The sequence below is a fragment of the Camelus bactrianus genome, chromosome 19, assembly GCF_048773025.1.
Source record: "Camelus bactrianus isolate YW-2024 breed Bactrian camel chromosome 19, ASM4877302v1, whole genome shotgun sequence".
Classification (NCBI taxonomy): Eukaryota; Metazoa; Chordata; class Mammalia; order Artiodactyla; family Camelidae; genus Camelus; species Camelus bactrianus.
The window spans coordinates 7,918,929-7,930,848 of NC_133557.1; the positions used below are offsets into that span (position 1 = coordinate 7,918,929).

Sequence of the window (11,920 nt, forward strand, 5' to 3'; positions counted from 1 at the left end):
TGGTCAGGGTAGGAATTAGGTCAAGCTGGCTGTCAGTTTCCAGGGGGCTCTCCCCCAACCCTTCAACTTTACAGGTTCTGGATTTCTTTATGCCATAGAAGCTCTCTAACGCATGCTCCTGCCTGGGAGGGGAGTGATGGGGACATGCCAAGAAGCTGTCCCCAAGGCCCCCAGTCCCTGAGTTCCTAGATCCTGCTCTGGTGCGTGAGGGGTGGGAGCCTCCCGGACTCTCCCAGGAGCCTGCCCCATCACCCTGTGGTAACGGCCCCTGATTCCATGTCGGTCCCTTGCTTCCATGATGGAGGCTGCAGGCAGCAATTTCTTTCCTGGTGCAGCTGCTACAAAGGCCTCTCCTGGTCACTTGTCCTCTCACAGGGATAGCCTTCCTGATAGGGTCCTGCACACCTGACTGTCACCTGCCCACCATTCCTGGGGCAGGACCTTATACAGCAGCCCCGTGAGTCCCCCTGCCCCTTCTCAGGGATCTGGGTCAGGGGACGGAGCCCATTGACCCCCAGCCTCTTTTGGACAGCCAGAAAGCTTAGAGATGGGTCTCCAGGTGACTCCCCTCAGCCCACCCCTGTTGTCCCTCTCTTGAATCTAGAGAATTGCAATCACAGTCATGGCAGCTGCTGTCACACCGCAGCCGCACCACTGCCAATGACAGCCCAGAGGCCAGCACCCATCCCCCACGTCCCCTGCACAGACAGGCCCACGTGCGTCCCTAGATGCCTGAATCACTGCTGACGACTTGGGACCTGGCGGTTGTGGGCTCCTGGGGAGCCACTGGGGAGGGGGGTGGCAGCCACGTCACATCCGAGGGGACACCTGCGGACATAAATAGGCAGCCAGCGACAGCAGCGCAGCACAGTCCACAGAGCAGCACTGTACACTGTGCCCACCTGCGCCAGGATGCCGGACACCATGCTACCTGCCTGCTTCCTCAGCCTGCTGGCCTTCACCTCGGCGTGCTACTTCCAGAACTGCCCACGGGGAGGCAAGAGGGCCATGTCCGACCTGGAGCTGAGACAGGTATGACCGCGGCCCATCTCAGGGCTGCTGGGCAGGGGCAGAGGCCCAGGGATGGCACCACAGTGCAGGGCTAGGAAGTCGTGGGAGAGGCAGGCTTCAGGGGAAGTGCCCAGAGGAAGAAGGGAAGCTTGGCATGGCAGGGCCGAGGGGACAAGGCTGTAGGCTGTGGGGCAGGCTAGGACAGGCTGCAGGGCTTCCTGGACGCCATCCTATGCAGACAACGGATGCAGGAAAGAGAGGTGTTTCCCCAGTAACTGAGCTTGGGGCTGGATCAGGGAGAACTGGGCAGAGAGGCTTCCTCTGTGCTCATTGGGGGTCTTCTCCAGCTGGAGCTTGAAGGCTCCGTTGTCCCCAGCACTCGAGGCCTTCCCCGTTCAGCCCCCACCCTCTCCTAGCTATGGGCCCTGGGCCCCAGGCCCCACACAGAAAGTGGCCATTGTTCTGAGCTTGCCTGAGTGGGCAGTACCCCTCAAGCATCCTGTGAGGAAGTTCTACTGGGTACCTAGCCCAGGTCTCTAGCTGCACGTCCAGTCCACTCCCTTTTACTCCGTTTTCAGCAGAGCTGAAGGAAATCCAATCACCAGGCTCAGTTCTGCTGAGGCCACAGGCGGCCAATTTTGAGCAGTTGAATAAACTAGAGTGGGGATGGGCAGCCCCCACAGACCACCATCCCTCTGCTTGGCAGCTTTGGAAGCCGAGTCACCTAGGCACCTCATGCCCTTCTCTAGGGCCTGGGGACCTGCCACCCACATGGTCCATGGCGGGTGAGCAGAGGTCAGGGCCCCAGTGAGGCCCACTGGCTCGGGGTGGGGGGCGCAGAGCAGGGCAAAGCAAAGCCAGACAGGATACAGAAAAATGGGAGGGCGGACCTGGGGGTGTTCTGAGGGGCGGGGCTAGAGATGGGGCTTGAGCATCACGGGCAGAGCAGGAAAGTCTGCATTAGGGGGAGGGTGGCGGGCAGCCTACAGAGGGGCGCACACCTTGAGGCCCCAGAGAACCCCAAGCTGAGAAGGAAGGTCTTTTTCATGGAGCCTACGGGGGATCCCTCCCTCAACAGAGGGGAGGATGCTGAGGGCTGTCACTGAGAGCTGGTCCTCAGTCACCTGAAAAGCAAGGGAATTGAGTAGCTTTTGATTCTCCTCCTTGGACGGCTTTTGGGGCCCAAACAGCGCCAGGGAGACACCAACCTCCGGCGGTCCTCCTCCTCGCCCTCCCCCGCCCGGCTCAGCCCCCCGCCCTTGCCCCCCGGCCTCTCGGGGTCTCCCGACCCAGCCTGGCCCCCTTCCCTGTCCCCGGCTCACCCCCGCCCTCCCGCCAGTGCCTCCCCTGCGGCCCCGGGGGCAAAGGCCGCTGCTTCGGGCCCAGCATCTGCTGCGGGGATGAGCTGGGCTGCTTCGTGGGCACGGCCGAGGCGCTGCGCTGCCAGGAGGAGAACTACCTGCCGTCGCCCTGCCAGTCCGGCCAGAAGCCGTGCGGGAGCGGGGGCCGCTGCGCCGCCGCCGGCATCTGCTGCAACGACGGTGCGCGGCGCGGGGGGCGGGGGCCGGGGGCCGGGCGGATCCGGATCTGGCGGGGGCTGCGGGCGGGCGGATCTGGGTCCGGGCCGGGGCCGGGAGGTCGGGACCCCCCGAGTTGCGCCCCGGCGCCGCGCGCTCATCCCGTGCTCCCCGCAGAGAGCTGCATGACGGAGCCCGAGTGCCGGGAGAGCGCCGGCTTCCCCCGCCGCGCCCGCGCCAGCGACCGGAGCAACGCGACCCTGCTGGACGGGCCGACCGGGGCCTTGCTGCTACGGCTGGTGCAGCTGGCGGGGGCGCCTGAGCCCGCGGAGCACGCCCAGCCCGGCGTCTACTGAGCCTCCTTGCCCGCCCCACCCCACTTTCGCAGCACGAAAAATAAATCATTTAAAAGGCACTGGCCTGTGTGCGTCGTCTTCTCCCGGGTTCGGGAGGGGAGCGGTAGGGTGGGGGGCCAGTTCTCAGACACGAAGTCGTGGGCAGATCCACCCCAAAAAGGGACAGATCCGGTAGGGGAAGCGATATTGGGCCAGCACAGTTCTAGATAGAACTAGGGACTAGGCGACCGGGGGGGGGGGGGCAGTGCCAGAGAGTGGCCGTGGAGCGGCTGGGTTGGGGATCCTCCTGCAGAGGGATGGAAATAAAGGCAGAGAGGGGGGAAAGACATTGATGGACAAGATAGCAAGAGAGAGAGAGAGCAAAATGATGGAGAGAGACATCGAGGGTCAGAGAGAAAAGAGTGAGAGAGGGAGGCGGGGTGGGGGGGTTGTGAGCCAAGGGTGACCAGAAGTTCCAGGAGTTCCAGTTTCCACTGATATCCACAACCAGTTTCAGGGACCCACCTAGGTTCCCAGATCCCCAGCCCATTTCATCCAAGCCGGCAGTGCTTCGTGTGCCTGCATCCAGCGGAACATCACCCCAGACTGAACAGAGAAGGGGGTCAGGTGCTGTCTGCCCAGGAGGAAACTAAGCACCCCAACTCAGGTCACTCAGCCAGTGTGAGAGACAGAGCCCACTGAGACCTCAGCTCCCCCCAATACACACACACAACCACACCAACCACACACTCACAACCCCCCCCCCCCAAATACAGAGAAGAAAAAAATCATTAAGGACATGCTCTGTGATCCTTAAGCACAGTCACAGATACAGACCCTGAGATACTCATTGAGAAACACAGACACACTCAGAGAAATACAGACACAGCCCACTGGCCCATAGACAGACACAAGGACACACACACACACACACACACACACACACACAGTCACATTAGGACCTTCCAGCCTTGACCATGAAGCTTCAGGGCAGATGTCCGGTTGCATTTGGCAGATGCTCTTCTGTGTCCATCCGTCCCGCTTTGTCCCCTCTATCCAATCTGCCCTTCTTTCCCCTTTCCCCCATTCCCCTTTCCCCCTGCACCTCAGGCAGCTCCTTGGCCCTCTCCTGCCTCTTGCTTCTCCCCTGGTCCCACTACATCTCTCCCTTGCCTCTTCTGCCTGCCCCCCCCCACTACCTCCCTCCCTTCTCTCTCTGATCCCTTTCTTCTCTGCATCCTTTCCTTGGTATTTCTGCTCCAGGTCTTGGGGCCACAAAAGGCAACATCTCCTCTGAAATCCTTGAAGACTTGGTCAGGTCAGGATGGAGGCCAGAGGGAGCCCAGGCTGAGAGAAGTCACTCTGAGCCCTGACTCCAACACCCTGCCTTGGGGCAAAGCCTGGGGACTCAGCCTCAGTCAGCCTCAGGCTCTTTTCTGGTCTTAGAGCTCTGCTCTGCCATCACCCTAGCCGGGCTCAGTGTCCAGCGTGTTTAAGATTGCCCGGAACACATAAGTAAAACAAAACAACAACCTACAGAATGGGAGAAAATTTTTGCAAACAATGAAACCGACAAAAGGTTGATCTCCAGAATATATAAGCAGCTTATATGACATAATAAGAATAAAACAAACAACCCAATCCAAAAATGGGCAGAAGACCTAAACAAGCAATTCTCCAAGGAAGACATACAAATGATCAATAGGCACATGAAAAAATGCTCAATATCACTAATTATCAGAGAAATGCAAATCAAAACTACAATGAGGTATCACCTCACACTAGTCAGAATGGCCATCATTCAAAAGTCCACAAATGACAAATGCTGGAGAGGCTGTGGAGAAAAGGGAACCCTCCTTCACTACTGGTGGGAATGCAGTTTGGTGCAGCCACTGTGGAAAACAGTATGGAGATTCCTCAAAAGACTAGGAATAGACTTACCATATGACCCAGGAATCCCGCTCCTGGGCATATATCCAGAAGGAACCCTACTTCAAAAAGACACCTGCACCCCAATGTTCACAGCAGCACTATTTACAATAGCCAAGACATGGAAACAGCCTAAATGTCCATCAACAGATGACTGGATAAAGAGGATGTGGAATAGAATACTATTCAGCCATAAAAAACGACAACATAACGCCATTTGCAGCAACATGGATGTCCCTGGAGAATGTCATTCTAAGTGAAGTAAGCCAAAAAGAGAAAGAAAAATACATGTGAGATTGCTCATATGTAGAATCTAAAAAAACAAACAAAAAAACCCCCACATAAATACAAGACTGGCCGGAACAGGGCCCACATTGGCTTCTCTGCCTGACTTGGCCTCCTGACTCTGCCCTAGTGTGGCCCACTCAGGGCTAGTCTGGGAAGACCTGGCACAGGACCAGACCTAATAGGAATTTAGTAATCCTTCCAGACAGAGGGAGGTAGGAAGAGGCAGCTTGGTTTTGTAAAAAATTATCATAGATCCAAATATAAGTTCTAAAATTATAAAACATCTTGAAGAAAATATAGGAGAAATTCTTTATGACCTTGAGTTATGAAAAAAATTCTTAGCTCTAACACCAAAAGTCAGATCCATAAAAGAAGAAATTTGATACTTTTGGAATTCACCAAAATTAAGAACTTCTGCTTTTAAAAGGACACTGTTACAATGGCTAAGACATGGAAACAACCTAAATGTCCATCAACAGATGACTAGATAAAGAAGTTGTAGTATATTTATTTAATGGAATACTACTCATCCATAAAAAGAATAAAATAATGCCATTTGCAGCAACATTGATGGACCTGGAGATCATCATTCTAAGTGAATAAGCCAAAAAGAGAAAGAAAAATACTATATGATATCACATATATGTGGAATCTAAAAAAAAATACGCACATGAACTTATTTACAAAACAGAAACAGACTCAAAGACATAGAAAACAAACTTATGAGTACTAAGGGAAAAGGGGGGTGGAAAGGGATAAATTGGGAGTTGGAGATTTGCAGATATGAACTACTATATATAAAATAGATAAACAACAAGTTTCTACTGGAACTTCTACTGGCACAAGGAACTATATTCAATATCTTGTAGTAACCTGTAATAAAAGGGAATATGAAAACGAATCTATATATGTATATGTATGACTGAAACATTATGCTGTACACCAGAAACTTACATTGTAAACTGACTATACTTCAATAAAAATAAAAATAAATTTTAAAAAAACCATGATCCATAAAAGAAAAAGAAAAAAGAGGACACTGTTAAGAGAATGAAAAGATAAGCAACAGACTGGGAGAAAAGATTTACAAATCATGCAGCTCATAAAGGACTTATACCTAGACTATATAAAGACCACCTTCTCAAAATTTAATAATAGGAAAATGACTCAACTTTTTAAATGAGCAAAAGATTTAAACAGGTACTTCACCACATAGGACATATAGATAGCAAATAAAAACATGTAAAGATAAATCATTAGTCATCAAGAAAATGCAAGTTAAAACCACAGTGAGATAGCCATTTCAATGGCTTAAAAAAAGGAGGGCTGACAATATCAGGATACAGAGCAACTGGAACTCTCATATATTATTGATGAGGATGCAAAATCATTCAACCACTCTGGAAAACAGTTCCATAATTGCTCATACAGTTTAACTTACAATTACCATTGAATCCAGCAATCCCATAAATACATAGTTATCCAAGTGAAATGAATATCTATAATCACATAAAAATCCGTATGTGAATGTTTATAGTGGCTTTATGGGTAATCATCAACACTTTCAAAGTTTTAAACAGATTAGAATTTGAGCTATGATCCACTTTGAGTTAATTTTTGTGTAGGTTGCCAGTGATGAAATTCATTTTTTGCATCTGGATATTATTCTGTTCCAGCACTGTTTATTGAAATGGCTGTTCTTTTGCTATTCAATTGTCTTTGTAGTTTCTCAAAAGCATTTGACCATATACATGTGAGTCTCTTTCTGGCCTCTCTAATCTGGTGCATTAATCTATAGATCTATCCTTTCTCTACTGCCACCCTGTCCTGAGTGTGGTAGCTTTATAGTAAGTCTGGAAGTCAGGTAGTGTAACTCTTCCAACTTTGTTCTTTTTCAAAATTGATTTGGCTATTTTAGTGCCTTTGCCATTTTCACCAAAAAAAAAAAAAAAAAAAAAATCCTTCTGGGAGTTTGACTGGAATTGTGTAGTATTAGAATTGTAGCTACATTTCCCAGCTTCATTTGCACTTAGGTGTGTCCATATGACCATGTTCTTGTCGATAAAATGTGAGTAACAGGAATAGTGAACTTGGGGTCTTAAGACAGTAAGTGAGCCTCTTCCACACTCTCTCCCTTCCCACCCAGTGGACTCTACAGTGTCCTGGCCTCCGACGATGCAGACAATGACAAGGCCTAGGGACGACAGAAGAAACCTGGGTCCCTACTAAGTGAAGGAGTGGAACAGAGCCAGGAATCTAGGCTCGGGGTAGGACTCACCTAGGACGGGTAGAACAGAGGGAAATAAACATCGAGCTTCTTTGAGCCCCTAAGGTCTCTTTACCATTTGTCTTTATTATGGCAGCCTAACCTGACCTTAGTTAACTATAACCCCTGAATTCTGAAACAATTAAAAAATGAAACAAAAGAATGTGACATTTGGAAGCCAGAAGACTACCTTTCTTATTGATAAAGTGGATATTGGAGAATGCAACTTATATCTGCAAGGAGGCGTCATAGAGCCAAATAAGAGGTCTGAGCTGTTTCCCATCCCAGGCACCAGGAGCTGGACCTTCCCAGCATTTTCCTGCTGAGCTCCTGCATTTGTGCTGTGAGAGCACGCGCTTGCTGGGATGGCAGCCGGCCCCCAAGAGGAATCAGAGAGGAAGGGGTGGGGTTATGCCTACTCCTTTCCTCTCACCACCCGCCCCCATCAGCTACTCCTTTCTCCCCAGGGAGGAGTGTTACCTCTGGGAAACCCCTCTACATGGAAGAAAATATCCGGAAAGGGAAAAAATGTTCCTGAGCTCTGCCCCATGGACAATCATCTTTTACGATGCTGGGAACATTTTTTGGTATAATTTCACAGGATTCCAGTTTTAAAAACTAAATTATACCAAATTTAGTAGATATGGAAGCAGGACAAACTTACTGACCCCATGGATAGAAACCCTGCAGAAAACTGAAATGGCTGCCCATCAATATCATACTGAGGACTTCAGTGGTACAGAGAGACAGAGCAAAATCACAGCAGTAAACTCTCAGTGAAGCAGTTGGTGTTTACAGGTTGCCGACTGGAATGCTTTGTCCTAAAGCTTCTCGCAGCTGTGAAGAGCTCATCTCTGGGGTGGCCCCCATCTCTGGGATGCACACATATGCATTTTGAATTTACAAATTAGTATCATTGCATAATTCATAGATATTAATGCACATCATTTTTAACAAAGTAAATGTGAGGCCTTCTTTTCATATTGGAACGTTTATCTCGACTACAATCATTTTGTTTTTAGCTTTTATGATGGGAAGTTTCAAATATACAAAAAAAACAGAGCCACTAGACAAGGAGCCCTCAGGGACCCGCCCCCTCCTGAGCTTCCATAGTTACCAGCACATGATTACTTCTCTCATCTCCACCCTACTCGCCCCTCCCACCCTCAAGTTATCCCAGCTGTCATACCATCTCATCTGTAAACGTGCCAGTGTGCACCTAAAATGATAGGGACTTTTATTAAAAACATGACCACATACCATTACCACACACATGTACGCCCCAAACCAAAACTCAACAACATCAAATATTCAAGCATTATTCAAATTTCCCCAGATGGTTCATGAATACGCTCTTTGCGATTCATTGATGTCTGAGTCCATCTTTTTTTCAGGCACAAAAGAGAATATTGATCCTCATGGTGCTTCTACCATCTTATTTTCCTGACCTCCTTGTAGAGGGTGGCTTCCAATCTCTTTTCACCATATTTGTTACAAGCAAGTATAATCACCTGATGACCTTATTCTGTGTATGTCACCCAGTGTAGCTGTGCTTGTTCACTTAGATAGTAAAATAGTGTTACTTTGTCCTAAATTACTTTTCTTTTCTTTATATTACTCCTAGGACTAATTCTATGTTTTTTGAAACTACGTGTGGGTAGGCATTTTATCTAGCAATTTCATTTCCCGGTTGTAAAGTGGGTTCATTAAGTGCTGGTGACACAAAGGGAAAGAGTTGAGAATCACTGCCCTGCACAAGCCCCAAGCACTTTGGTGGACTGAAGGAGTCATTCCAAGGAGGACAGAGGCCATGGGGCTGAGCCAGGAGGCAGAGTGAAGAAGGCAGCGAGCTGGCCTCTGCACCGTCCGGGGCCCCAGCGGCTTCACTCGGCACACATTCCCTGTGCAGCTGTCCCGGCTCCTCCTCCTCACCGGACCCAGCCTGATGCCACCTCTGGAACTTCTCCTGGAAAAGAGGTGCCAATCTGACCCTGTGTTTTTGAAGCTGGAAAAGAAAACACTGGAGGGGTGAGGGGAACCTGAACTCTCTCTCCAGGTGGGGAGACCTGGGCTGACATGGCTCTGCTCTGTGTAAGCCTCTGGGGCTGCAGGGCACTCAGAGAGTGAGGTTCCAGGGAGATCCTGGACTTCCTGCTGATGTGGCCCAAGCTTGGAAATGCACAAGTCCCTAATCGTGTGTCTCTCTAGTTAAATAGCGTGGTGCCTTCTAGTTGCTTCCCTCTCCATCTGTGTGGTTTCTGAGGGGCCACAGAACTTTGACATGGTCCTCAAATACCCATTTATGTGTATCGCATATTCCCCCATAGTTGATCTAAACAGGACTTGGCCTTCAGTTATGTCTTGCTCCAGGTGCTGAGTCAGAGGAGGGACCTGCTCTCACAGCCTCATTAAGAACCACAGTCTGGGTTGCTGTTGACCGTCAGGGCTTTCAAGAGCCTCACCGCTATTCTCTTCTTAGCTCTTAATAATAATGACCTTTTCTTCATTAAAAGAATACATACAAAAGTGAACAAATCACATGTGTGCAATTTGAACCAATTTTCATAAATGAAACACACTGGTTTTACCAGCTCCCAGGCCAAGAAACCGAATATGACCAGCACCTCAGCATCCCCTCACCCTCTTCCAGTCACTACCACACCTAAGACCTCTAGCACCATAGCTTAGTTTTGCCTGTTTTTGTAATTTATATAAAGAAAATCTTACAGTCCTCTTTAGCATACTTTTTCTTTCTCCGCTCTGTGATACACACTGCTGTGGGGGCGGGGGGCCACTGAGTGAGTCCTCGTTGCTCCAGTGTGGGAGAAAGCCACAGAAATAATGTTCAAAGATTGCTAAGAGATGGTGATTGCTCTGTTTTATTTGGAGTGGGAGTGTGGGTGTGGACCTTCTGAAACTGCTTGTCCCACAGCAGGAGTGAGTGAATGGGGGGCATGTTCTGGGGGAAATGGATTAGGCTTTTATAGATTCCCCCAAATGGTCTTTGATCCAGGAAAGGATGAGAAACATAGGTTGCTTGAGTCTCTCTGTTCGTGTCTTTTACATTTTGCTGTCATTCCTGTGGCCGTGGGCTCCAGGGAACCCCGGTCCTGCAGAGTCTCTGGTGCTGTCCCACTCATTACTGTGTGGTTCAGCCCGACACGGGACCCTGGGCCTCCTTGGAGGGAGGTGCTGCTCCTCCAGTCCAGCTCCCCCAGCTTGGTCACTTCTTCTGAGAGTACCAGTGGCCTCCTCTGGGCTGAGACTCCAGCTCCCTGGAAAGCTGAAGGCCCTTCAGCTGCCCCAGCCAAGCTCCTCTCCCGCAGGCCAGCCCTTGGGTGTGGCTCAAGCCTTCTTCCCAATGTCAGGAAGACTTTCACTACCCACTGACCGCCTTCCCTTCCTCTGGTCCCCTGGCAGACCCTTATCTCGGTTTGCTTTGGACCTTTGAATGTTCCTCTCAAGTCCCGCCTGCTGTGGGCCCCCAGCTCTGTTTGGAGTGGGAAGCCGGGGTCTGTTCCCATCTCCCTGGGGGCCGGCCGCACGGTCCCCTCCTCCCTCTCCCCTACAGGACGACGCCGCGGGAACCGCAGGCCCTCCTCCCCTCTACTGCCCTCGGCCGCGGGCCGCGCCGAGTCCCGCCGCGATCTTTGACTCCGTCAGGGCCCTCCCCTCCCAGTTCTGACACTTAGACGCCAGTCGAGTTGGAGGGGAAATCTGCTTTATTTCATTTTCATAATTCCTGGGGGTGGCTGTGGAGGGGTCTCAGTGCTGGGAGAAGGCGGCCTCGGGGTCGCAGGCGGGCTCGGCGCGGCAGCCGTCTGCGGGGAGAGACGCCAGGTCAGCGCCGCCCCGGCCCGCCGCACGTCGTCCTGGGCCCCCGGCCCCGGTCCCCGCCGGCCCGGCCCCACTCACCGGGGCTGCAGCAGATGCCGGCGGCGGCGCAGCGGCCCCCGCTCCCGCACGGCTTCTGGCCGGACTGGCAGGGCGACGGCAGGTAGTTCTCCTCCTGGCAGCGCAGCGCCTCGGCCGTGCCCACGAAGCAGCCCAGCTCATCCCCGCAGCAGATGCTGGGCCCGAAGCAGCGGCCTTTGCCCCCGGGGCCGCAGGGGAGGCACTGGCGGGAGGGCGGGGGTGAGCCGGGGACAGGGGAGGGGGCCGGGCTGGGTCGGGAGACCCCGAGAGGCCGGGGATGCGGAGCCGGGCGGGGGAGGGCGGAACGGAGGAGCGCCGGAGGTTGGGGTCTCCCTGGTGCTGTTTGCGCCCCCAACAGCGGTGGAAGAGGGGGAATCAAAAGCCACTCAGCTCTCTGGGGAGCCGGCGGGGGGAAGGGAGCGGCGGGAGCGGCAGGACCAGAGCTCACCTGGCGCACGTCGAGGTCCAGCGCGGCCCTCTTGCCGCCCAGGGGGCAGTTCTGGATGTAGCAGGCGGAGGTCAGCGCCAGGAGGCCGAGCAGGCAGCAGGCGAGGCTGAGGCCGGCCATGGTGTGGGTGCGCTGGGTCCGGGGTCCGGCGACTGCCACAGTCTCTCCGGCCCGGCCTTTTATGCCCGGGGGCCGCGCCGGCGGAGCCGTG

The 11,920-nt window shown here is 52.2% G+C and overlaps 2 protein-coding genes across 2 annotated transcripts; one reads left to right on the top strand and one right to left on the bottom strand.

The window, feature by feature from the left end:
* Window positions 1-803: 803 nt before the first annotated feature.
* Window positions 804-2,943, top strand: AVP (arginine vasopressin). The gene is made up of 3 exons (XM_074346895.1): window positions 804-1,032; window positions 2,351-2,552; window positions 2,706-2,943. Exons 1-3 carry the CDS (start codon window positions 913-915, stop codon window positions 2,882-2,884), a joined length of 501 nt encoding a protein of 166 aa, XP_074202996.1. The 5' UTR covers window positions 804-912; the 3' UTR covers window positions 2,885-2,943.
* An 8,113-nt stretch (window positions 2,944-11,056) lies between these two features.
* Window positions 11,057-11,920, bottom strand: OXT (oxytocin/neurophysin I prepropeptide). The gene is made up of 3 exons (XM_074346896.1): window positions 11,710-11,920; window positions 11,262-11,463; window positions 11,057-11,167 (listed from the first exon to the last, which is right to left on the bottom strand). Exons 1-3 carry the CDS (start codon window positions 11,827-11,829, stop codon window positions 11,112-11,114), a joined length of 378 nt encoding a protein of 125 aa, XP_074202997.1. The 5' UTR covers window positions 11,830-11,920; the 3' UTR covers window positions 11,057-11,111.